This window comes from Eptesicus fuscus, chromosome 5, assembly GCF_027574615.1.
Source record: "Eptesicus fuscus isolate TK198812 chromosome 5, DD_ASM_mEF_20220401, whole genome shotgun sequence".
In the NCBI taxonomy this organism is placed as follows: domain Eukaryota; kingdom Metazoa; phylum Chordata; class Mammalia; order Chiroptera; family Vespertilionidae; genus Eptesicus; species Eptesicus fuscus.
Genome location: NC_072477.1, coordinates 34,688,809 through 34,716,443, shown reverse-complemented (window position 1 = coordinate 34,716,443; position 27,635 = coordinate 34,688,809). Strand labels below are relative to the sequence as shown.

Genomic DNA, 27,635 nt, shown 5'->3' with positions numbered 1-27,635 from the left:
ATCCCCATTTTATGAATGAGGAAATTGAGGTATGAGGGGTTAATAACTTGCCCAAGGCCGAAGCTCAAACTTACAGCCAGGTTTGAACACAAAGCATTTTAGCTCCACTATACTCAGCTCTTAGTCACTGTGGTTAAGGACGGGAGCCAATTAGGGATGTTCTAAGCTGAAGCTGCCAGAGACAGTCAGAGTACCCAGGGAAGCACACATTATATGTATATTTCCTTCAAGGCAGATACCTACATGACTAATGGCTCTAAGCGTAGAAGACCAAGTTAAAGCTTGTTACTACTGCAAGTCTAAAGTTACTTTTATTTGAAGGTAAATGGGTGCCTGCCAGAGCTGGGGTGGTTACATTTGAGTCCATGTGGACAGGTGTTTCAGATTCTTCTCTGCTTGTATTTGTTGATAAGAATCTAGAGATATCTTTCTGAGTTCCTGTCAAAGTATATCTGATAGTTTTCAGGGACTCATTTAAAATTAGGCTCAGAAACTAGGAGAGGGAAGAAAGAAAATGGCTCAAGTCATCAACAATTAGTGATGTGTGATTGTGAAGGGATTTATGACTGCTGTAAATTTCAAATTTGGTTTGGATATAGGTAAGGAGGAGAGATGGTGGGGTTTATTGTGGAACATATATTTCTTGAATGGTAAAGGAGGATAACAACAGTACCTCTTGCACCTGTGAGAATTAAGTGATATTACTATATATTAAAGCTCTTTGAAATTTTCAGCGCAGCATGCAAATTTTATTTGGGAGAGTTTACAGCTCTCCAGATTAAGCTCTTATCCTGTCTAAATCCATCATGTATATGTATCTGAAATAGTTTTATTTCTAAGTAGCTCTGAATTTCCTATTAGAAATAGACAAATTATTTGAATATTTGAAATCTGTATATATATATTATCCAAATCTTTTTTAAAAATTTATTTGCATTATTTTTTTCTTTAGTAACATTTGGCAATTAGAAGGCATGTATAATATTCAAATTTTACGTAATAAACTCCTACAAAATTTAATTGCTCAAATTATTTTAAAGTAACTTTAAAAATATTACTGTGACTTCATGTCTTAAATTCTTTAGTACCAACAAAAGCAAGACCAAGATGTTAAGCAAGTTGAACACAAGCCAGCACAAACTCGTATAATACGTGTGAGAAGTAAATCTGATATTTCACTTTCAGAGCAACAAGGTAAGATTCGTTTTCTTGTAATAATATAATAGTTTGATACTTACCCTGATATTGAACAGATATATAATGAGAATTCTTTACTTTTATATACATCTTATCTCTAGGTTTTCTTTTTATTTGCTTTTTCAGTCCATTGGGATAAAGAATCTGGCATCATATTTGATGGTATATTTGTTAGTTCTTTTTACCAATAAACTCTATCTCTAATAGATTTAAAAAAACTCTCTGGTAGTTTTTTCCCTTTAATGTTACCTTTTGATTCTTGTACAATTGATGAAGACAGGGGTATGGCTATTAAGGTGCTTTGTAAAGGCAACTTAGTGATGTGTGTGGATGCTGATCAAATACAACTTAAAAAACAGGATTCTCATGTTAAATGCTATTATATGGATGAACTTTTCTGTACTGTTGTTTGATTATCAAAATTGTGTGGTTAAACATTAATTCTATAACCTGTATCATGGTATTTTGATGTTGTCTTTATGTTTCTGTAAGGCTGTTAGCCATTCGTGTGCCTTCTTGCTTCTTAGGCATTTAAATTTTATATAACCTAAATTCTGAAATTTGGCAGTAGAACTTAAGATTTCTAATGATTAAAACTTTCTATTCACAATCCAGGAAGAAGTATTAGGAATACTTTAAGCAGTGGAATGTTTTTCTTTGTTTTTACAATTGTGTTTTGTAATCTCATTTATTGAGTGACAATATAATTGTAAATATAACTATGCATTTGGCATTTGGGGAGGACTTAAATTAGGAGGCACCGAGATATTTATTAAGATCATGCTATATGAGGTTTAGATTTTTACTTTTTTGTTTATTTTCTGTTCCTCTCTTGCTCCAACTTGTCAGAACTTTACCCTCCCGACTACTTTTTAACCTAACCATAGTATGATAGTGGTAATAATGTATTTTAGACTCCTATGAAAAATTGCCTATAAAACCTTTCTCATGGTATTTAAAAATTAATCATGTCAGTATATAGAGCAAATGAATGTTCCTAACATAATATCAGGACTGACTTGATATCCTCCTACTGAGTACTGTTACTATTCATGGCCAATGACTTGACATTTAATTTCGTTTTTAAAAATTATAATTTCTTAAAATTACAAATGAATTTTATCACCTTGGGGATGTTATGTGTAATAAAATGATCATTTTTCTCAGCTGATAGGAAAATACCTTTGTTTGTAAATATCTCTCTTTAGGGAAGTGACCTTGTCTTTTGTTTCATAGATATGAATGTCTGACCACAAGATGGCAATAGTAAATTTTTTTGTTGACTTAGAACAATTTCATTAAATAATGTCCAGGTAACATTCAGTAAGTCAATAAAAATCATAAGAAGAATAAGAGAAACCAAGGTGTTACTAGTAGGAAGAAGTTTTATTTAGAAAGAGTTTAAAACAATGGACTTAATATGTGTAAATTTTTAAATTTAATTTTTCATCTAATACAGAAGTTAGGAGAGCAGACCTATGTCAGCTTTGACTAAGACAAATACCCAGTGAGCATTTTAAATAGAAGCCAAGTGTTTCACTTTATAATTGATACATAGCTCCATCCTGAATATTTTTTGAATGAATATAATTGCCTTGGCAAATACAGTCAGTTATGACTTTATTTCCATAAAATTTTTTAAATTTATTTTTTGTTTGATGAAACTCTGAGACATTGCCTAATGTTCCAGAGAACAGGAGAGTCAGAGTGGAAAAATAATCCTTTAGGGCAAGCATGTCAAACTCGTAGCCCGCGGGCCACATGTGACCCACAACAAATATTTTTGCGGCCCAACTAGTATAACAGTGTGAGCAGTTATTTACAGTTATGAAAGGAAATAAGTCTCCTGTCAGATCCAGAATTACTGACATTCACTTTGGGTCAGTTTTGAAAGTAATCACTGCGAACAAGACTTCCCCCGAAGTAGGAAAGATAGTAGCAGAGAAGAGATGCCAAATGTCAGGAAGAAAACATTAATTTTATAATTGCTCTTGGTCTTTTTTTTATATACTATATTTTTGAAATAAACCTACGTTTCTATGAAAATTGAAGCTTTTGTTTTTTTGCAGCCCACATAAACTTAAACCTTGCTTGTCTGGCCCGTGTTAGCCTTTGAGTTTGACATGCTTGCTTTAGGGTCCTCAGGCCTTTGGGTGACCTTGAAGGGATTCAATCCTATCTCATACAGAGGCCTTGAAGATAATGAAGGAAATTCACCTTATTACAAGGGAATTAAACCCACATCTTGTCTGGCAGTTAAATGCTTCTAAGAATACATGGACCCCAAATTATGGCTGTTTCATGGAGAAGTATGTATTTCACTTTGAATGAACAATTTACATACATAAAAGCATAATATGCAAATCGACTGGACAGCAGAACCACCGGTTGGCTATGATGCACACTAACCACCAGGGGGCAGATGCTTAATGCAGGAGCTGCCTCCAGCCTGCAGGCCTTGATTGCCTGATGAGAAATGGGGAACCGGGGGTGGGTGGTGGCAGACGCAGGCAGCACCAGGGCCCCGATCGGCCCATACACAGAGGGAGACTGGTGGCGGCGGGGGGCAGGGCTGGCGAGCGGGTGAGAATGGCCAACCTATTGGTTCCTCCACCCGGCCGGCAGGCTCCGATTGCCCGATGGGGAACCAGGAACTGGGGGTGGGTGGCGGCTGATGCGGGTGGCGGCGGGGCCCTGATCACCCGGGCGACCGGCGATGGTGTGGCAGGAGCAGGGCCAGCTGCCGGCAGCCAGAGAAGATTGGCCCTGATCGCAGGCCAGGCCTAGGGACCCTACCTGTGCAGGAATTTCTTGCGCCGGGCTGCTTGTCCTATATAATAAAAGGCTAATATGCAAATCGACCGAACGGCGGAACTGTCAGTTGCTATGAAGTGCACTGACCACCAGGGGACAGATGCTCAATGCAGGTGCTCAACTGGTGGTCAGTGCGCTCCCACACGGGGAGCGTTGCTCAGCCAGAAGCCGGGCTCACGGCTGGTGAGCGCAGCGGTGGTGGCGGGGGCCTCTCCTGCCTCTGCTGTAGGCAGGTGGTAAGGAGCGAGGGGGTCCTGGACTGCGAGAGCCCCGGACTGCAAGAGGGATGTCTGACTCCCGGCTTAGGCCCGATCTCTGAGGGGTCCTGGACTGCGAGAGGGTGCAGGCTGGGGTGAGGGAACCTCCCCACCGCCCTCCCCCCCCCAAGTGCACGAATCTCGTGCACCAGGCCTCTAGTATTTTTATAAAACTTATCTTCAATGAAATATAAGTTGCATATTTAGGTGTTTACTTAAGAATACATTCCATTCAAGCTAAAAGTCTGGAACATTTATGCTTTATAAATTATTATTAACTAGAAACAAAGAAAAAGAAGATAGTGTATGTGCTAATAACTCTAAAGTACTTGATAGAAACACTGTTGTTTTAAAAATAAATTTTTCGATTTCAGAAAAGAATGAACAGTTCAAAACTTATCCTTATTGGCACATTCAATATACTAATGTGTAATCAACCCAGTTCAGTTCAATAAATATTAATTGAGCCCTCTCCACACACTATACTTCTAAGTCTCAATGCCTTTGCATGTTGTCTTCCCACCTGGAGTTTCCTTCTTATCCCATGTCTACCAACTTCTTAGTCTTCAAAATTCAGCTCTAAGTCCTTACTGAGCTTCCAATTAAAAAAAAAAAATGACTTATTCATCTTTAACCCCACCCCCAGTATTTTTGTGCCCGGAACACAGTCATAATCTTAGCAATAGTGTCTATTTACTGAAACCTTGCTAGGCACTCTGTGTTATTATCTCATTTATTTCTTACAATACCATGCCATAGAGGTAGTTGTATTCCCATTTTTAAAGAGAGAAGTTTCTGGAAGTTTGAAAATTTGGGATTCAAGCCCCTACTACCTGTGTGCAAAGCTGATGATCTTTTCCTTGTTTTGTGTCATTTTTCCAAGCTCTTTACTAGTTTGATCATGCTCTACTCAAATACATCTTTCATAGAGTTACACTAGGACAGAACGCAATCACTGCCAAGTGTGATAGATCTGTTTCTTCCCCCTGAACAACCCACATTGGTGAAACCTTACATTTGTCAAATGCTTTACAGCTGACAAGGAACCTCTCTCATATCATAGCTTTCATTTTCACAGCAAACTTTTATGTAAAGATGTTTTTATTATTGTTGTTTTATTATACAGACGAGAAAACAGAGGCTCATGGAGGTTATGTAACCTCCCTGCTCTTTGCTGGTCTCAGTGTCCAGAGAAGTTATTAGAAACTGTTGCTCGATACTCTGGTTTTCAGTATTCGAATAAAACTGGCCAAGCTTTGTTTCAGTGACTTGATATCAAACTAAGTTTTCTACCTGCTGTGGTTGTGCAGTTAATTTTTTTTTTTTCAGTTAATTTTTTAAGCATAGTATCATTAAACCTAAATAGTATCCTGAGAAGTTTCTCAACTGGTCTTCCTATATTCATTTTTGATCTCCTATTGTCTATTATCCACCTAGAGCAAGAGTAATATTTTAAAAATATGAATCAGATCACGTGACTCCTTGTTCAAAACCCTCCAAAGACTTTGTTTTGTACCAGAATAAAGTCCAGACTCTTCACAATGACCTGAAAGGATCTGCATGATCTGGCCCTTGTCTTCTCTGAAATTATATCAGGGTCAACTTTTGAGGTAAAAACTTGTTAAATGCAGTTTCTTGTTTTTTTTTTTCCTTATAAAATTTATGGTACTCCATTAGGTTAGTATCTTTATATATACAGTATATATAAACACCCCTTAAAAGTAGAAATGGGCAATTTCTGAAGAAGTGCATGAATAATTATCAATATGCCTAATAATTGGAATGATACAACTCTATATTTTTCATGAGTTAACTCAGAGTATAAGAAATAATTTACTAATAAATCCAAGATAAACTACTTTTCTTAATCATTTTGTAAGGGAGTTGATTTCATGTGTTGAAAAAACTTATAACAGAATTGATTCATTGATAAGTGATGTTATTTATTCTTAATTCTTCTTATATAAGACTTTAATAACACTTTAAAAATTTTTTCTTTTTCTGCTTTTTACATGGTAATTAGATTACAATAGCAGAAACTGATTTTTTGGATTTGATCATTACAGTTAAAATGCTCAGTTATTCAGCACTGTTGCCACAAATTAATTTAGACTTTAAAAAAGTGTGTGTGAGTGTGCATGTGCAACCGAGTGCAGAGGGAAAATACCTGTGGCTGAAAATGCTTATGAGGGTATCAACCTACACAACAAGTGATTACTCCATTTCTGCTTCTCTGGGTTACTTCACAATTACCTTGCAAGGGGTGGGAGATCTAATGCAGTGAGAGAGATGTCAGTGTTTGGCTTCAGTTTCTAGGGTGGAAGAGTCTGAGAATAATGTGGACAGTGCAGCAAATGCAAATTGGGAAGCATGTGTTCATGGACTATAATCATTTTCACCATTTCACAGATATATGTCTTCTCTTTTAACAAACCTAATTATTATTTTTTATTATTATAAAAGGGCAAAACGAAACAGGATTAAATGTATTTAATTATAAAATAGGTTCAGATAGTGTGTGTGCATGAAAATGCTTTTATTTTCAGAGTTTCTCTGATGGGCTCCTTAGGCACCACCTAAGAATGGTGATTACCAATTGAAGGGTTCTTGGGTGAATTTTTACGTTCGTGGTAAATGCAGAGGCCCAAAGTGTGCTAGGGTTTCCAGTGGAAGAAATTCAATCACCTGTGAATTATTTTAAGCTAGGATGCTGTTTACCTTTTTTTAAAATAGTAAAACAAATTACTCTGTTGTGGAATACATATTTACAAGTCTTTAAGTGAAATATTACGGTCAATATTTACCTTAAAACCTACTTGTTAATCTTTGTTATACTTGTCAACTCATATGGAGAGTAACTTTGTCATGTGATGAGCCTCACTCAGTAAGGCTGTGGAGAACCCTGGCACTTTTTTCTTATAAATATAGTTGCAGTAATACTGTCCTACGTAATGAAGTAAAAAAAAAAAAAATTATTAGGTAGAAATGTAGTTCCAAGAAACTTGTGATTATCGCCTTTCATGCCCTTCTGCCTACGTTAAAACAAATCAGACATAGGAAGTCCTGGAAATATTATGTTGGATATTTTCTAATTACTATGTCAGCATGATCAATCATTCTCTAAATTCGCCAGTTTCCTGAAATCGCTTAGCCTGTGTTCATAGCACTTTACAGGAAGCAGCACCAAATTAGTCTCCACGTCCCCATATATTTTTCTCGGTGTCACAAAAAATCTATATTGTCTAAATGAAATATTTGTCTTTGGCAAACGGCCTGTGCACCAAACTACAATTAATGAACACAAGAATCAGAAATCAAAACTTTGTTTAGTCTGAGGAAAAACAATTCTTTAAACTGTAACCACATGGCTGTTTCTTGTTTGCCTCAACTCTGGGTGACTGTTACTGTCTTCGGTGAATTCTCGGGGGCAGGGGCCTGACTTTGTTGAATGAGCCAATTGTTTTCCTTTGTGTTGCCCATCTAGTAAGTTCCCATCTGGTTTGTATCAGACTGTTTTCACAGCCAACAACTGCTGCCTTCTCTATATCCTGACACTTCAGGGCCCCACGCTATCAAAGCACTGCTGCGCCGGCCTCGCTGGCAGGGCCTCTACAGCTGTGCCTCACAGCTTGGAGCTATTACCCAGAGCACGGGGAACGTAGAACTTGGACGGGCCCCTATTCCCATTGGTGTCGTGTGTACAGTGAACAGAAATCCACCCTCACCTCCCCACCCCCTCACCCCGAAACTCACTATTCAACAGAAACATCTTTAGGGCTCGAATGTTAGGATATGGGGTGGTGGTGTTCTTATTTTCTAGTGGCTTCCTGTATTTGAAAGCTCATTTTTCATTCTTTCACTCTTTTTCAAACGTTAACAGGTCTGGCCTTGGTGAAGTGAACTGGTCACTATGTCACATTTAATTCTTGTTTCCAAGTTTAGTCAGAAATGGCTAGATATGGAAAAACCCACCGTAAAGGCTATACAAATAATTCAGTGTGTTTTTAGTAATCGTCACAGGCCATAACCTGAATGAAATTTTTATATTTAAGAAGGATTTCCATCTCTGAAATCGGATTTTCTTTGTGTGTGTGGATTGTAGAGGCACTTAGTTTCAAACTGCTTGGTAACTATTAGGGAGTTTCTTTGCCTTCAGCTTTGTTTGCTATCAAATGTCATTTATAAGAATGTGATAATAGTGGCCTCCTCTAACAACTGTGGCCTCTGGTAATTAAAGTTATAGGAGTTATTGTTGAAGAAGAGTTAAAATTGAGCTTATTTATTTTTATTTTATAAATATATATATATTTATTTATTGATTTCAGAGAGGAAGAGGAAGGGAGAGAGAAAAAGAAATAGAAACATCAGTGATGAGAGAAATCATTGATCAGCTGCCTCCTGCACACCCCCTACCAGAGATAGAATTTGAAAACAGGGCATGTGCCCTGGCCAGGACTCAAACCGTGCCCTCCTGGTTTATAGGTTGACACTCAACCACTGAGCCACACTGGAAGGGCAAAGTTGAGTTTATATATAGTTATATCATTGCTTTTTATAGACATGAACTGAAACAGCAAACTTTTTATGCACCCAAAATAAGGAATTAAATGCCTTTTATAGAATGTATTACTGTTTTATAAATATTATGCTTTATAATATTAATAAAGTGCTTTCAAGATTAGTTAAAATGATAGTAATTTGTGCTTTTAGTTTAAGTGAGTAGCTGATTGTTGCAGAGCATCAAGAACCCTAAGTAGCAAGTTCTGTGAGAGTCAAACTAGAGTTACAATGACAAAAGCTCACCTCCGCTTCTGAATAATTTCAGTTCACTGGTATTTCAAGATTTTAAGAAAAGAAATAGAAAGGAATTTGTCTTTGTAGTTAACAGTATGGCCTGTGACTTAGCAATAGCCATTCACTTGATATTAAAGTCTGCCTAATAAGTAAGGTTAGTTATGTGGCTATTTTAATCATTAGAAAACACTTCAAAACTACATGGTGTCCTCCAAAAATGTGTACACACTTGGAATCATTATAAAAGCAGTGTTTATTAAAATACATTTCATTTTCAAAATATAATAGAATCAGATGTTAAAGTGTGTATATACTTGTTTGGGACACCCTGTATAAAGGAATCACCTTTTCATTGCTCAAACTAATCTATTGGTGTGTTTTTTTCCAATATAATATTTTTATGGAAGTGTAATATACAAAAATGTACACTTATGAGTATTATAGCTGCAAGAATTTTCAGAAACGAAGCTACTTGTATAACTCACGGCCAGCACCCTGACGCTCCCTCACGTTCCCTTTCAGTCACAACCTCACCCTCGCCGGGTTAACCACTGCCCTGCCTTCTAACAGCATAGATTAGTTCTCTGGTTTCTGTACTTTGAATAAACGAAATCATGTGAAATGTAAGTCTTCTTTCATGAGGCAAACCTATTGTATTTTTTAAGATTCTTTTCATTTTCAAACCGTTACGGCATGCTTTTATAAATAATTATCCAAGAGGAATTTATTTTAGTAGCTGTGTCACGCAGGAAGTGTACTGTAGATAAAGTTGTCTACTAAAACATCGGGTCTCTCAGCTCTCAACCAAATTTTAATGCTGGAATGTCCCTCTAGACATTCCTGCCCCTAAAAGGCAGGAACTCTCTTTGTCATAACACCACACAGCAATACATTCAAGCACTTAAATGGTTTTTAAATGAGCTTTAGTAATTAAATCTACACTATTCAAATAAATCATGGTTTGCATTCAGGGTAGGGTGGCTCACTATTTTCTGAATTATCAGTCAGCTTCGTGGCAGTTGAATGTAAGCTTTTATGCTGCCACGATACTGTTTCTGACAATGCTGTTATTGGAAGGAGCCGATGAGTAACTTAATTGGCTTAAAAATATTAACTTCTTTTTACATATTTTAACCACTTTAATACTTGCAGCATTACTTTTTTGTCAGTGAACGCAAATTAGTATAAAAGATGCAGCTATTCTGAATCTTACTACATTTTAGATTTCTCCTTACTAGATTTTGTTTCAAATTCTGGACATCATCTATTTAAAATCTCTTGTGAGTTGAAAAATGCATGTTTGGGAGTCTTTGTCCTTATATTCTTATTTTGCAGTTAACAGCTTTATCATACCATACAGTGTTAAGAAATAATCCATAAAGGATTTGTAAAGCAATGATATGGCGGTTTACAGATTTAAGTATTGCTGTGAGAGCTCTGAGAGCTGTGCCTGCAGTGGCTCTGCGTTCCCATCCTTGCATCCTGTCTCCAAACCCAAAGTCACTTGTGTTTATTTTGTGGTGTCTTGAAATATTTAAGTAAAAGTTGACACATTCGCCCTTTGTGGTAAAAGTAAAAGGATAAATTATATTCATGGGTAATTTATGACTCAATTTTTGTTCATATTACCCACTCTGAAATTTCCTAGAAATTTCTAGGTCAAATATTTAGATATTTTCTCTTCTTATCCTTTGACTTAAATATCAATGAGTATTAGGTTTCTTCAGTTTTGAACAACAGGGTGAGGTAGTGTAAGAAACAGATTTGATAAGCAGTTTTCAGATCATGTTGGCCAGGGTGTAGGTTGTGTTTGCTACTTTAATTCTCACTGCAGAGCCCAATACTCACCGTTCCATCACCCAGCAAGTCAGAATTATGAGTCAGCTACTTGTTACAAGAATAAATGACAGTAGTCACTGATATTGACATAATACCTTTTTTCATACCGTTAGGAGAAATTAAGATGCTCCTCCAGTTTTGGTAGAGGTGACTGTTGTTTATAACAATAGCAACAATCTATGTATATAAAACCCTAATATGCAAATAGATCAAACGGCAGAAAAACTGAACAACTGGTCTCTATGACATGCGCTGACCAACCGGGGGGGGGGGGGGGGGGCATGCACGGAACATGGCGGGCGTCGGCCATGTCAGGATGGTGAGCAGGTAAGCAGGGGCGCCAGACCAAGGCGGGGTGCCGGTCACTAACATCGGGGCGAGACTCTGGTAGTTACTGAAAATTCTTTGCTCCCGCATGCTGCGGTCCCACCCAGCGCTACCACCTTGCTGCCAGTGCCAGCCCTGCTCACACCCGCTGCCAGAACCTGGTGCTGATCCTGGTCGCTCAGTGCCGTCAGCAGGTGCAAACAGTGGCTGCCGGCCCATATTGCCCCTGAGGACTTCTCCACTTCCCCCTGCCCCTGAGGGGCAATCAGGGCAGCAGCTGTCACTCACACCCGCTGTGGCGCTGGCCCCAATCACTCCACACTGTCAGTAGGTGCGAGTGGGGCTAGCGCTGTCAACGCATGGGAGCGGTGGTGGGAATGGGGCTGCTGGCAGACAGGGGCCAGGGCCGCGGTGGGAGGGGCCAGGTGAGGGCGCGGAGGATGGGCCAAGACCCGCTCCTGTGCCCACCACAGCATAGCGGCCCACAGTTCCTTTCAAGGTGCACGAATTCGTGCACTGAGCCCTTAGTAATATATAATAGCTACCATTAAGTATACTTCCTAATGTAATGCATTCTGCTAAGATCTTCAATCAACCCAATTTGTTAGGTAATAGTCTCATTTTATACTTGAGAATCTGAGGCTCAGAGAGGTTACATATTTTGCCCAAAGTCACATCCTATCCTATATAATAAAAGCCTAATACTAGTATGTTAAGTGTCTGGTCGTCTGGTTGGCCATTCAACCAATCAAAGAGTAATATGCTAATGATATGCTAAGGCCACTCAACCTCTTGCTATGACGTGCACTGATCATCCGGGGGCAGATGCTCCGACTGGTAGGTTAGCTTGCTGCTGGGGTCCAGCTGATTGCGACTGAGACAGATGGATCGGACACGCCCTGGAGCCCTCCCGCGGTCCCTCCCTGGCTGGCCAACCTCCCGCATCCCTCCCTGGCCCCGATTGTGCACTGGTGGAGTCCCTCAGCCTGGCCTGCTCCCTCTCGCAATCTGGGACCCCCTCAGGGTATGTTGGAGAGCCAGTTTCGGCCTGATCCCACTCAATGCAGGAGCTGCCCCCTGGTGGTCAGTGTGCTCCCACAGGGGGAGCACTGATCAACCAGAAGCCGGCTCATGGCTGGTGAGCGCAGCAGTGGTGGTGGGAGCCTCTCCCACCTCCACGGCAGTACTAAGGATGTCCAACTGACGGCTTAGGGGGAGCAGGCCTAAGCCGTCAGTTGGACATCCCTCGAGGGCTCCCGGCTTGCGAGAGGGTGCAAGCTGGGATGAGGGACACCCCCCCCCCCCAGTACACAAATTTCATGCACTGGGCCTCTAGTAACTAATAAAAAATGACAGAGCTGGGAGTAAAATCAAATCCAACTCCAAAAGCAAAGGCTTTACTCTTAAACATCGTATCTCCTTCCTTGATAATTTTTAAAGAAAGTATTAGAGATCATTTCTGATTGTTCTTACAGGGCTCAATATCTGAAGACACATCCTAGTAGAAGAGTATGAAAAAGTTAGGAGGTGGGGAAGAACTGTATGCTGTGGGTTGTAGTTCCTACTACTAATTTGTGACATTGATTTCTTTGTCAGTAACCTCTCTGAATCGTGATTTCTTTATTAGTAAGGATAAGATACTTTGTGAAGTCCCTTTTAGCTCTATTGCTGTAATATGTGATCAGTATTTTTTCCTTTTTCTTTTTTAAACAAAAAGACTCCTTGTCAAAATTATTTTGAAAAGATTGCCTAACAAGAATGATTGTTGTTGTTGTTTTGTCAATGGGAAAAGTTAGAAAATAATCATAGGCTAAATAACAATAAAACTACCATTATTGAGTGCCTACTTTCTAGGTACAGCTCTAAGTTAGTTACATACATCATCTTTGTTAATGATCATCAGAAACCTATGAAATAGAAGAATAAATTGAAGCACAGAGTGGTGGTATTTCAGGTCTCGCAGCCAGTTCGTGTTGGCACTGAGAGTTGCATTCAGGCAGCTTAGCTTCTGAGTTTGTGCTCTTAGCTACCAACTTACAGCTAATATAGTGTTTGATTATCATTTATTTGCAATTTTTTATCGTACATACCACAGTATAAAATAGATAAAGTGTTTTTTCCCCTAAAAACTGATCTATAAAAGATCACAGGGTGGTATCTCTATTTGACATAAAGGTTTCAGAAACATCGTTCTGCTGGATATTTCTTGAGCAACTCTATGCAAAGAACTGAATCTTGGGGGAAATGAAGCGGTAAAATGGAGGGAAACCATTTATTTTCTTATCCTTTAAGTAAATCCAGCATTACAATAAGTTTACTTCAACCTATGAAGTGGTTTAATGGAGACCTAAAAATAAAAACAGATTTGATATGTTATTTCAATTTAGATGTTTTTACTAATGCAATTTTGTTTGATACAAAGAGATGCCCATAGTATGTTTTGGTTTGAAATAATGAAATAGTTGTAACTTTTTTGAGCTAAAAAAATTTTTTTAATGAAACATTCTTTTTTTTATTACAAATAAAATGGAGTGTATAAAATTTACATTTAGGTTTTTATGAATTTAGAAGAGTGTTTCACTGTAGCAGCAACTCCCTTTGGGGATACACCCAGAGTACAGGCCTATCAGAATAGAAGGGAGCCCTTGTTAGTTTGAAAAGTCCCCAATGTGATTCAGACTTTCCCTTCTCTCTACCCCAAACTGGTTTAGAAGGGGTTTCACAACGACTTTACACAAAGCCATCCAGGTATAAAGTATAGCAACCTTTTTAAAGAGAATAAAACAGAAGGTCATAGAACAAGAAGAGGAAAAGAAAAATTACCCAGCATAGCATTTGAGTTACACAAGTGGAAACATTAGCAGATAGAAATGATATAATTTTAAAAGGCAGAGAGCTCAGTTGGGTGTTAGCCTTTGAAATCCCTTATATTTTAGGTGGAACAGGAGCAGTTGGAAGATTTGCTGACTATTCTCATAACACTCTGTGTTCATTTTGTCTTTCCAGTGAAAGAGGATTGAGATAATGTCCTGCTCTTCTTTTCGGACTTCACAACACCTAATGTAATAATGATGGGTACATAAAAGGAACTTAAATTTTTTAAGCTGAACCTTCCATAGACTGAACGTCCTCTTTCTTAGTTTGTACCCCGTTTTGTTTAGTATGAAAGGGAATGATGTTGCTGATTTCTTACCATAACACAATGCATATGCTTGAATTCTGGGCTTGGAGGCAACCACCTCAGAGAAGACTGCTACTTACTTGCTACAGATAAATGGTTCTTCAACGGAAGGGGCCTCTAAAATGGTCCTGATACCCATTTCCACGATTGTCCTTCAGGATCTGAAAGGTAGCTCAAATAAGCGGAGGGGCCAGGCAGGCACGGCTGTCCCTCTCTAACTCAGAAACTTAGAGGCATTCTGGGAAGTGAGGTCATCGGTAGTGTCTCACAGTAACATCATAGTGAGCACTTATAATGAATTCAAAGATTTTTTTAAAAAACAGTATCAGCCGAGACTGGTTTGGCTCAGTGGACAGAGCGTCGGCCTGCAGACTGAAGGGTCCCAGGTTCGATTCCGGTCAGGGGCATGTGCCTTGGTTGCGGGCACATCCTCAGTGGGAGGTGTGCAGGAGGCAGCTGATCGATGTCTCTCTCTCATCGATGTTTCTAACTCTCTATCCCTCTTCCTTCCTCTCTGTAAAAAATCAATAAAATATATTTTTAAAAAAACAAACAGTATCAAAGTTGGATGTTCTGTTTTGGTCTATTTGCAGATTATAAATATACTAGATGCCCAGTGCATAAAATTCATGCACTTGGGGAGAGGGGTCCCTCAGCCCGGCCTGCACCCTCTCGCAATCCGGGAGCCCTCAGGGGATGTCCGACTGATGGCTTAGGCCCACTTCCACTCCTGCCCTGGCCTAAGCCAGCAGTCAGACATCCTTAGTGCTGCTACAGAGGCAGGAGAGGCTCCTGCCACCACTACTGTGCTTGCCAGCTCAGAATGGGGCTCCCCCTGTGGGAGTGCACTGACCACCAGGTGGCAGCTCCTGCATTGAGCGTCTTCCCCCTGGTGGTCAGTGCGCATCATAGCGACCTGTCATTCTGCCTTTTGGTCAATTTGCATATTAGCCTTTTATTATATAGGATAAGTAAACTGTATTTGCCCACAATCTTACTCTTATAAAACTATATTTTCCTCTAAAACTGTTCTTTTTAAGCTTTTATTTCTTCATTGAACTGTATTGCATTTTAATTTCTAAACATTTAATTTTGATGTTTCCTATAGTATAACTACAGTAGTTTAACATGACTGTTTGTCTCCAGTGAGAATATATTGCTTAGTTTAATGAACTATGTAATGCTTAAAATCACATTCATTTAATTATCTTCTTTTAAATCCACTTGAAATTTTTGTGGAATAAAGGAAGCTTGAGAGATGACTTATACCTTAGAGAAAATCAGAAAATACTGGTTATGGCATATTATGACTTTATTCCAAATCATTCTGCCCTAAGAATTTGTTCAAAACAGTGGTTATTGGCAGTTATTGATGCTTTTCAGAGCGTGGGTTGACAGCATGCTGTCAGCAGGATCTAATGCCTTTGGCCTGAGGACTGTGTGTGTACTACAGGCTTCTCTCTCCAGTTATTTAACATTTCTCTGCTTCATAATTTTCTAACCATAAAGAGAGTTTCCCCCGGCCTATTTCATTTTAATGTTAAAATTTGGCTCCTGTTGCACAGTGTAGGGCTCTTTTGTGCTCCCTGACAACTTTATTGGTTGTTTCACGTAGATTGTGTTAGGCAGCATGTCCCAGGCTGGCTTTTTGTGTTCTAAGCTGCTTTTTGTGATTATTAAATCCTTAAGTAAAAATATCTGTGAAAACTTTTAACCTTGGTATACATGGCCTGTGGGTTTCTTTTACTTAATACAAATTGTGAATTCTCTTCTGGCCTTTTGCTTCCCCCTTCTCCTAATCTTTGATGCATAAAGATAATAATCTATTAGGTAAAGTATTATTTTATTGACAGTCATTAAAATCCAGCTGTTTAACTTCCTTCTTTATATTAAGGCCACTATATCAGGCTTCTGTTTACCTGGTTTTATGAGAGCAACTGTGAGGAGTGCATTTGGTTTGTGTTCTTTTTAGTGAATAGAAATGAATCATGATTATTTCTATGCTTAACTGATTTTCTTATGCAAAAAAAAATTTAAACTGTAGCTTTACCAGGTGCTATAGGACTCGGACACATTGAGCCCAATCTGTTCCTTACATCTCATTTATGGGGATGATTTTTACTTTAAAACTTGTTGAACTTTGGAGCTATTTGTTTTTCTCATAATAATAAACATAGTAGAGATAGTAATTCTATTTTTTCCCCAAATTATAAGAGAAGTTTCTTTAGAAAGTTACAGAGGAAGTAGAAGTAAGCCAGCTGGGCTGTGTAGACGCAGGAAATAAGTTACTGAAGCAAAAGAAGGGTCCTTGGAGCTTAGGAGAGGGAAAGGCAAAGGTAGTACACCTGGGGGAAGGAAGGGAAGGAAAGGCTCCTGAGAGGGAGAGCGAGCCCAATTTATTATTTGCCTAAATATCTACAAACGCTCCCCAGGTAGAGAACTCCCTTCAGGCACTAAGCTCAATGCTCCGGAAGTTAGGGGACAGAAAAAATTTATCATTTCCCTTGGAAAGTTTATAAAATGTTGAATTAAAAGGCTGCAGGTGTGGTATTCAGAGCTCTGAGGATAGTACTTGAGATAATTCCATCTGGGGGAGGTTATTTGTTGGGACAGGACAGTGTTTAAACTTTGAAGTCAGTTTTAAACAAAGTGAAGCAGCTGGAACCTGGCATAAGAAGAAACGAATCTTTCACATTAACTATTGCTTTTTAGAGGAAAAAGAATTGGAGTTGTTTTTACAGGTGCCGATGCATTTATTCTTCCTATAGGAAGAATTTTATCTTAAATTATAAATTTTAAAATAAGCATTTGTCAACTCAGAAAACAGAAGCAATAGTAAACTTTAAAAATGTAATGGGATTTATGTCTAAACATATTTTTGGGATGAGACTATACTAACAAATCACTTTTAAACATGAAAGCAAGGAAAGAAATGTTTAATAGTGACTAATTCTGGAAAGCAAGGCAGATAAAATATTACATACTAAACATCAAATGACCAGGCACCTTCTCCATCAAGACATAGTATTTTTCTCAAGCACCGAAGCTATAATGTTGCAAAATCTGCAGGGCTGGGTTAAGTATGTGAGGAGAATTGAATGCAGCAGGATAGTTTAGCAGCTGCTTAAACAAGGAATTAAAGCAAGAGGAGATGCGTCCAGGGTGGACAGGAAAAATACTTCAAGAACTCAATAAAACACAGCTGAAATATTGTTACGTTTTCAAAGACAGCTGGGAAGTGACGGCAATCGCTGGCACTCAGGGCTGATTCTAAAGACCAGATCTGGTCAGCCGTGAATCTAAGCAAGCTGTTCGTCATGAGGAACCCCAGACTCGAGGTGGAAACCAATCAGTTAAGTTCAGCCATCACTGCAAGGCCTGGCATTATGCTACAACTTTGTAGAATGCAGAGATAAATAAGACACGGTCGCTGACCTTGTGTAGCCCACATTTAACAGGAACAACAGACCCATAGCAAATAATGATAACACGAGATGAGAAGGTCACAGATACTGTGTACCTACTGTGCTGGTCACGCAGAAGACAGTGACTGCAGGTCCCAACCCATGCTCTTAAGGAGTATACTATCCTGTGGAAGTGACAGGTACATAACTAATTACAGTGCCGTTTGGTAAGTGCTATAATAGAGCTGCCTTTGGAAAATAAGGCATCCACAATGAACAGGAGAGTTATTTTGCCATTACTGCTGGAAAAACAACTCATAGGTCTGTGGTAGCCTTTAAGGCAATGATTCTTAAGTATTTGGGGCTACAGACCCCTTTAAGACATCAATAGCTATGCCCATCTGTCTCCCTCCTCAATTGTATTTACATGAAAATAATTTGCCTACTATTTCAAGGTATTCACAGATCCCTGCTTGTCCATCCATGAAATATGGGTTAAGATCCTTCATATACTTAGATTAAAAGGTTGCAGGTTCGATTGCTGGTCAGGGCACACCTAGGTTTCAGGTTTGGTCCCAGTTGAGGTACACACAGGAGGCAACAGATCAATGTTTCTCAAATCAGTGTTTTTCACTCCCTTCCTCTCTCTCTAAAACCAATAAACATATTCTCAGGTGAGGAATAATAATAATAAAAAAGACCATTATATTTCTTTCCTTTTTAATTTTATTTTTAAACTAGAGGCCCGGTGCACAAAATTCATGCACAGAGGGGGGGGTATCCCTCAGCCCAGCCTGCACCCTCTCCAATCTGGGACCCCTTGAGGGATGTCCGACTGCCCGGGATCGGGCCTAAACGGGCAGTTGGACATCCCTCTCACAATTTAGGACTGCTGGCTCCCAACTGCTCGCCTGCCTGCCTTCCTGATTGCCCCTAACCGCTTCTGCCTGCCAGCCTGATCACCCCCTAACCACTCCGCTGCCAGCCTGATCACCCCCTAACCACTCCGCTGCCAGCCTGATTGATGCCTAACTGCTCCCCTGCCAGCCTGTTTGCTCCCAACTTCCCTCCTCTGCTGGCCTGGTCACCCCTAACTGCCCTCCCCTGCAGGGTTGATCGCCTCCAACTGCCCTCCCTTGCAGGCCTGGTCCCTCTCAACTGCTCTCCCTTGCAGGCCTGGTGCCTCCCAACTGCCCTCCCCTGCTGGCCATCTTGTGGTGGCCATCTTGTGTCCACATGGGGGCATGATCTTTGACCACATGGGGGCAGCCATATTGTGTGTTGGAGTGATGGTCAGTCTGCATATTACTCTTTTATTAGATAGGATAGAGGCCTGGTGCACGGGTGGGGGCCAGCTGGTTTGCCCTGAAGGGTGTCCCGGATCAGGGTGGGGGTTCCCTTGGGGCGTGGGGTGGCCTGAGTGAGGGGCCTGTGGTGGTTTGCAGGCCAGCCACACCCCCTGGTGACCCAAGTGGAGGCCCTGGTATCTGGAATTTATTTACCTTCTACAACTGAAACTTTGTAGCCTGGAGCGGAGCCAAGCCTCCTGCTCGCTCCGTGGCCAGCAGCCATTTCTTTTGGGGTTTGTGTACCTTCTATAATTGAAACTTTGTAGCCTGGAGTGGAGGCCTGGGCTGGTTTGAGAAACATTGATCTGTTGCCTCCTGTGTGTACCTCAACTGGGACCAAACCACCACAGGCCCCTCACTCAGGCCACCCCACGCCCCAAGGGAACCCCCACCCTGATCCGGGACACCCTTCAGGGCAAACCAGCTGGCCCCCACCCGTGCACCAGGCCTCTATCCTATCTAATAAAAGAGTAATATGCAGACTGACCATCACTCCAGGGTGTGCGGAAAGCTTTGCTTCTTCCATTGCCGGGGGAAACCCTTGCCTCCTGCTCTTTCCAGCTCTGTAGCTGCCACCATTTCTGTTTGGATTTGTTTACCTTCTATAATTGAAACTTTGTAGCCTTGAGTGGAGGCTTAGGCCTGGCAAGGGCAGGTGGAAAGTTTGGCTTCCTCTGTTGCCGGGGAAACCCAAGCCTCCCTCCCGCTCTCTGTGGCTGTAGCCATCTTGGTTGGGTTTATTTGCATATTCGCTCCTGATTGGCTTGTGGGCATGGCTTGTGGGTGTAGTGGAGTTAGGGTCAATTTGCATATTACTCTTTTTATTAGGTAGGATGTGCAGTTTATAAGAAACTAGTCTTTATCTGCATGTAGAAAACACCAAAACTTGGCAATTTAAAGTACTTTTATCTACTCCTCGTCTCATAGAAGAATACCACAAATTCATATATGTAGCTTGTGCCACGTGCAGTTATCTGCTTGTCTAATGTTGTTTTAGGAGAGAAGGCTTTGTTTGAATTTCTCGAAGTTAGCAAATGACAGATATACTAGTAATAAGAGGTGTTACCAAGTGTTTGAAGATTACTATAGTCAGAATGTAAGGCTTGCTGATGAAATTGAATTACCTAAATTGAAAAACCTTTTCAAAAGTTATGTATATTTTAAAAGTTATACAGATAATATACAGGCAAAATCTTAAATGGACATTTTAAATCTTTATATTACTTAGAATAAATTAGTTTTAGCTTTTCTGTTCCTTAGTCTTATAAATCCAATATCAAAGAACAGAAAGCATAACATTTCTTAATACATTTTAAATATTTGTAAAGCCTAAAAGATTTGAACTTCAAATTTCAAATGTCTACAAAATGTATTAAAATACATCTTAGGAAGCTTCACGCTCATGGTCTCACTCAGTGGCATCTCAGCTTCCTAGTAAATGCATGCCAGGCTAAACGACATACTGCAAACCCATTGAATCAAGAAATGGTCTCTTTAAAAACAAAACCTGAAAACAGCTGTTGAAACAATTACATCATAGAGTAATGACACGACTATGGAAATTTTGAAAGTCAAATTCAAAAGCATCAGACTGTATTTACTATAGGTAGAAAATTTATGTTTGCTTTACTGATGATTTGTTAAGACAGTTTGTCTTTTCTTTAAAAAAATTTTTTTTAAACTGTAAAGGACCATAACTGGATGGGAATGCACTTTTTGCCTTTTAACAGGAATGAAAATGATGCTCTAAAAAAATGTTCTCAGTCTAAAAGTTTCTCTTTTAAAGTTCTTAAAACTGTGTCTGTTTTAGCTTATGGAGATGAATACTTCATAAAGTTTTCCTGAAATGTACATTGTGAAACAATTTTAGATAAAATAGTGCATTTTATTTACATAATTGGTTGTTTAAAACAATTGCTAGAGTTAAAAGTAGCACGATTACTTGGAGGCCTCCCAGAGCTGTGGGGGTTTGCTTAGTGCCTTTCCTTGAAGCAGCCTTACCCTTTCCGAAGCCGACTACCTTTTGTGGCCCACCCTGCGGGTCATTGCCTCTTGGGATAGTTCCTTTCCAGTTACATAAAAGGCACAGAAGCTCATGTAAAGAGCTAATCTCTTCTGAGTGCTTTCCCTGTGCCAGCACCATACAAAACACTTTCTATGGCTTATTCCACTTAATGTTCACAAAACCCTCCAAGGTAGGTAGTTATCTTTATTTTATAGATGGGGAAACTAGGGTTTAGGGAAGCTAATAACTTTCCCAAAGTCTCTTGTCACTCACTGTTTTTTATATATACAGCACTTATCATCCCCTGATGTTCTTTACGTTTATTTCCTTACTTGTTTCTCATTTGCTCCTACACCCGAGTGGAATATGATGCCAGTGAGATTGGAGCCTTTGTCTTGTTCACGGATGAAATTTCCAGAGTCTAGAACAGTGCCTGGCACATAATAGGTGCTCAGTTGATATTTGCTGAGTAAATCGATGGATAAGTCCAGCTGCCCAGCTCTGCCCTATTCTGGAATCCGTGCTCTACCCCCCACTCAACCCACTCTCTCTCTTTTTTTTTTTAATGATTTTCTTTTGTTGTTGTTAATCCTCACTTGAGGATATTTTCCCATTGACTTTTAGAGACAGTGGGAGGGAGAGGGAGGGGCAGAGAGAAACATGGATGTGAGAGAGACATATTGATTGGTTGCCTCCTGCACACATCCCGATCAGGGCCCGGAACCCACAACCAAGGTACATGCCTTTGACTGGAATTGAACCCAGGACCCTTCAGTCTGCGGGATGATGCTCTATCCACTGAGCCAAACCAGCTAGGGCTCAACCCACTCTTTACTCCTTACCACACAGAAGCTTCACACCAACAGTCTGCATGGGACCTTTCCCACGTGTCTGGTCAGTAGATGTCATTTGGACCCTACACTTGCCCTTGACCAGTCATAAAAGGACTTGTACTTGGAACTTCATCACTGCTCCCCTCCTCAGCTGTCCCTACCATTCCATACCAACACTTAAATGGAATTTCCCCCAACAACTTTTAGCAGTAGTAATTTCTTCCTGTAGGTGATTACGGTGTTTGGTATAGGGCAAAGAAAAGAGCGTTGTGGCCTTAGCTCTACTGATTATGAGTTAGATGATTTATACTAGACTCTTCTCTGAAAACCATCTCCTACTTCATGTGACCCTTCACTCTTGGATCTTTTTCACCTTCCCTCACTTTCCTTTTGTTTTCCTTTATTTTCTCCTTAGTCACTATCATTGTCCTTCCCTATATTTTTGTCATTTCTCTTCTCAGTCTATTTTCCTTTCCTAGGAGATCATTGTTCTCATTGTTCTAATTATTATATCTGGCTAGATGGTTGCTATTTTGCTATTTTTATATCTCTAAAACTGTCATAATTTTGACTAAGAGTTGCCTAGAAAAGTCTACTCATACACTTTGCAGGCATTCAAACTCACCAAGTATGTAACTGACCCCAGTATTTCCCCACCTTTCTTTATCACCATAGCCTCAAGCTTGTTTGTGTTCTTATTACTACTTATTCAGCAGTTCAGAGCCATACTCAATTCTTTATAAAGTACTGAGGCTTCCTCCAGGTATCCTGAATCTATTTCCACTCCAAGGATCATCAATTCTTGGATGGACTGTCTCCATAGATTCCTTTCTCCTATTTTCCACACAACTCTTAGAATTCCCTTTTCTAAAATACATTTGCTCATAATTACTCCTATGTTCAAAGTCTCTGTGACTCATAATTGTTTGCAGAATTTGACCCTGACCTTCCTTCACAGCCTTGTATCTCATCATTCCTCATATCCAGTCAAGAGTTTGATATCAGAATACTCAGAGTTCCCTTAACATACTAACTTTATCTTGACTTTATTTTGTTGGTCTCTTTTCCTTCGTTGTCTTCCACATCTTTTAAGTCCCAGCTCAACTGCTACTTTCACCTAATTTACTAGTAAACTAAGAATTCCTGTACATGTTTATCCCCACTACTAGGTTTTGAGCTTTTTGGAGATGAGGCTGATTGATTTCTTTTTTACCTGTGTATCCTCTGAGCACCATCTTGACTCTGCACACAGTCAGCTTGTATCGATTTTTACTTAGTGAGTATATGCTTTCAGAAAAGCATATACTCACTAAGTAACATCTTTACAGCCAGCTTTAACATCTCTTTGCCTCAATTGCCTTGCCAGTTTGTCTTTCAAAATTACTATTAGGATGAGGTGAAATGATGGGGGAAAGATCTTTGTAAAAATTTAATTGCTGTATTAATATAAGGCAGTAACTGCAAGAAATAGCATAACTTTACAATAATTGAATTTAATACGGTCTTTGACATTTAAAACGTCTTCAAGATCCAAAAAGATAATAAATTATAGTTCTCATAACATCATTGACAGTTTAATCAGTCATTTTGTGCACAGGGAAAATGAAGGTGCATAGAGAGCAGCTTTGTGCAATTAGATAACAGAGAAAATAAGAATTTCTGGTATCAGTGTAGTCTTTGACAGATATGGAACTCAAAGAATAGAGTTTTTCTTAATAATGGGGAAAGGTAACATTTAATTAATTTTTAAAAATATGTATTTTTATTGATTTCAGAGAGGAAGGGAGAGGGAGAGAGAGAAACATCAATAATGAGAGAGAACCATTGATCAGCTGCCTCCTGCATGCCCCCTACTGGGGATCAAGCCCGCAACCTGGGCATGTGCCCTTGACTGTAATTGAACCTGGGACCCTTCAGTCCACAGGCCGAAGCTCTATCCACTGAGCTAAACCAGCCATGGCTTAATTGATTTTATGGGTTGCAAATTAATTCTTCTCTTAGACATAGTTATACCCTGTGTTAGTTTTTACTTTATTGACGAGGTGAGCTCTCACCTGGGATACTTCTCTTGGTTAAACTGTAGATGTACTACAGTTTTTTAATCTACTCATCTACTGATGGGCACTTAGGCTGTTTCCAAATCTTAGCTATTGTAAATTGTGCTGCTATGAACATAGGGATGCATATATCTTTTCTGATTGGTGTTTCTGTGCTTTTATCCCTATAAAAATTTTCACTTTATTATTGTGGAAACTTTTAAAAATATAAAGGAGTTTTAGAAAAAGTACTATGTTGTTAACATTGTTTAAGATACTTGGTTCTTAAGATGTTTACTATTCTTATGCGTATATGGTAAATGCATGAAATTTGAAATGAGATTTTTGTGTTCTTAAATAATACCGAGTTGGCATTCTGTATGTTCTTAGTCAATATACTTTAAACTTAGAGGGATGAATTAGGGTATTCACGAGTAGATATGCATATATAGTCAACTCTGGCGTTTGTTAATGAGTTCTTCATCCCGAACAGCCTCCTTTACTCACTTGCTATGTTACCTGTAGCCTTTGTCATCTGTACCACAGCCTCTGGCACTTGTAATAGTATCTCAGCCCATGTAGGCAGCTATAGGAAATATTACAGGCTGGGTAACGTCTAAACAACAGGCATTTATTTCTCTCAGTTCTGGCGGCTGGAAGGCACCCCTTCCTGGGTCATAGCCAGCGCCTTCTCTCTGGTCTCACGTGGTGGGAGGGGCCAGGAAGCTCTCTTGGGCCTCGCTATAAGGACTCTACCCTCATGACCTATGCCCCTGCCAAAGGCCTCACCTCCTAATACCTTCACACAGGGCTGGAGGATTTCATCATATGGATTGGGGGTGGGGGGTACATAAGCATTCATATCATATACTTTTAAAATGTTGTCTCTGTGACAAGTTCTGAGCACCTTGAGATAAGAAATGACCTCGTATGCAATCCTTGTTTTGATCCCCTGTATTATTTAGGAAAGTTTAAAGCACACAACACTCAGGATACATCTGTTTAGCTGAACGAGTTTCTCCTCTTTACAGGCGGTAAAGCAGTAGCACCCTTCACTAGTCAGATGCCACCCACCAAGATGTCTGTGACGCTACCCTCAGCGAACCCGGAGGACTGCCCTTCATCCCCGAGCATCCAGGGGGACTCGGAGTCCTCGGAAGCAGACACCTTCTGAACGGGGAGTGAGAACCACGACAGTATTTGTGCCCCTGGTTTTGAGGTCATTTTTCTCTGACATAAAACTCTCTCTCACACTATTTTGGTATTGAGCGTATTCTGAAAACTTATTTCTAAACTTTTATTAGAGTGGAAAGCATGATTTGAGTAGGTAAAATTTTTAAATAAAGTATTTGAAATGTAAATCATCATGAGTGTGGCTGTGAATTATTTCTTAGAATCCTGAGGCAGCGCAGAATAGTGGAAAGGGCATGCGTGACTTCCCTCATCTAAGCATTTGTTCTACAGATATAATTATTTGTATATAGTTATGAAATTATGTTGGTCAAGGTCTTTCATTCCAAAAATTTTTTTAAATAATTTTTTATTGATTTCAGAGAGGCAGGGAGAGGGAGAGAGATAGATAAATATCAGTGATGAGAGAGAATCATTGATCGGCTGCCTCCTGCATGCCCCCCACTGGGGATGGAGCCCACAACCTGGTCATGTGCCCTGACTGGGAATCAAACCATGACCGCCTGGGTCATAGGTGGATACTCAACCACTGAGCCATGCCGGCTGGGCCCACATTTTTTATAACAGTAAATAATTAGAATTAATCTAATGCCTATCAGTAAGGGAGTGATTTTTGAAAAGTGATGATATATCTATACAATGGAATACTATGGTGGTACAAAAGAGAATCTAAAAGTGTTTATGGGTTGATATGGAATTATCTCTAAGATATATATACATATTTTAAAAATTTTTTTATTGATTTTAGAGAGAGAAGAAGGGAGAGGGAGAGAGAGAGAGAGAGAGAAGCATCGATGAGAGAAACATCAATTAGATGCCCCCTACTAGGGATCAAGCCCGAAACCCGGGCATGTACCCTGACCTGGAATCGAACCACTGACCTCTTGGTGCATTGGATGACACTCAACCAAGCCACACTGGCCAGGGCTCTGAGATATATTATTAAAATGAAAAAGCCATATACAAGAAGTGGGTGAATTATGCTATCACTGTTTAAAATGGACTACAGAGGAATCAAATATATGGTGTGTACACACATACAGGGTGGGGCAAAGTAGGCTTACAGTTGTATGTGAAACAGTTTATTCTTGTATTATTTATTATTGTATTGTTTTCCACATGGACACCTGCTTTTGTTCCATGCTGAATATGCTTGCATACATATATTTGCTTGTGTGTGCATTAAAAACCTTTAGAAAGATAAACAAGAAACTACTAACGTCTCCAGGATTGAGGGGCTAGGTGATAGGACTCAAGGATGACTATAGCTATTGTGTATTTGAAGTACAGTTGTAACAGGAAAAGTTATCAATGCGGTCAATTTTTAATATATATTATGTCTACCTTATAAAGCTTTATGCTTTGTAAAAACTGTGAAATGAGACTGGATTACTTTTCAAACTATCGATATATAAAAAAGAAAATAAAAGCATGGCTTTGTAATCTGGCACATGTGGGTTCTAATTCCAGTTTATACACCTGCGTGCTCTTGTTAGAGGCAAATGAACCCCTCCTTCGTGCTGCCTGGGTAAATGGGTTTCATATTTAGTTGGCAGGATGGGGATTATCAATAATGTTGGGGTGGCACCCAGCACAGTGCCTGGCACCAGATAAGCGCTCAGTAAATGGTGGGTGTCGTCTTGAGGGATTTGGGCATCTCCCATTAGAGGTCTAAGTAAGTACATGAGAAGGGCAGCCTAGCTCTAGCACAATCACTTTCCTGTCACTACTGAAGTTCAAGCCCACAGTGACGATAGTCGTTCGACTTTGCTCGGTATTTTTCTCCGTTACTTGGTGAGTCTCAGCCCTGAGTGCACTTTAGAACCTGTGGCTGCTTTAAAAATGCCTGGGGTCCAGACCCAGCGCTTTGATTTATTGACCTGGGGTGGGGCCCAGGCACTGGTATTAAAAAAGGAAAAAGACCTTCCCGAGGTGCTTTTAATGTCCACTTGAGGTTGAGAATTACTGAAGAACAATTTAGAATTCCTTAAACTTCTAGGAAGGCCCACTGCCTGGAGAACTTAGGAAGAGTTTGAGGATTTCTTCTAACTGAAGATAGAAGCTGCTCACACTTAGGGAAACAAATGTGCCGCCTTCCTCACGTTCCTCTGCCCCCGTCCTCGGGCTCCTCCGGGTGTCTGGCTACCTGAATGCTTTAGGGTGCACGTCAGAGCCTATCTCTCTTTGCTGTGGCCTGTGGACAGGTCTACTTGTCATAGTTCCCATTTAAACAGTAGAACAGAATGCCATTGTGTGGATCGTAATTTGTTTTTCATGTTCATCTACGACTCCATGGATAGGGGAAGGCTGGGGAAACATTTCTGAGTGCTGCTTCGTTTTAAACATCATCCCGCCCCCGCCCCCCTTTGTTTCTGGTTTGCAGAGCTTTTTCTGGTTTTGGGAAAGAT

General features: G+C 39.9%; 1 protein-coding gene across 3 annotated transcripts in view; it reads left to right on the top strand.

Moving 5' to 3' along the window:
• Positions 1 to 25,400, top strand: part of KIAA0586 (KIAA0586 ortholog) — a 108,081-nt gene extending 82,681 nt beyond the window's left edge. For all 3 annotated transcript variants that reach the window (XM_054716020.1, XM_054716021.1, XM_054716022.1), the window contains 2 exons: positions 1,086 to 1,194; positions 25,068 to 25,400. In XM_054716020.1, the coding sequence (XP_054571995.1) occupies positions 1,086 to 1,194; positions 25,068 to 25,210 (252 nt within the window). In that variant the 3' untranslated portion in view covers positions 25,211 to 25,400. The remainder of the gene's footprint in view (positions 1 to 1,085; positions 1,195 to 25,067) is intronic.
• Positions 25,401 to 27,635: the final 2,235 nt, after the last annotated feature.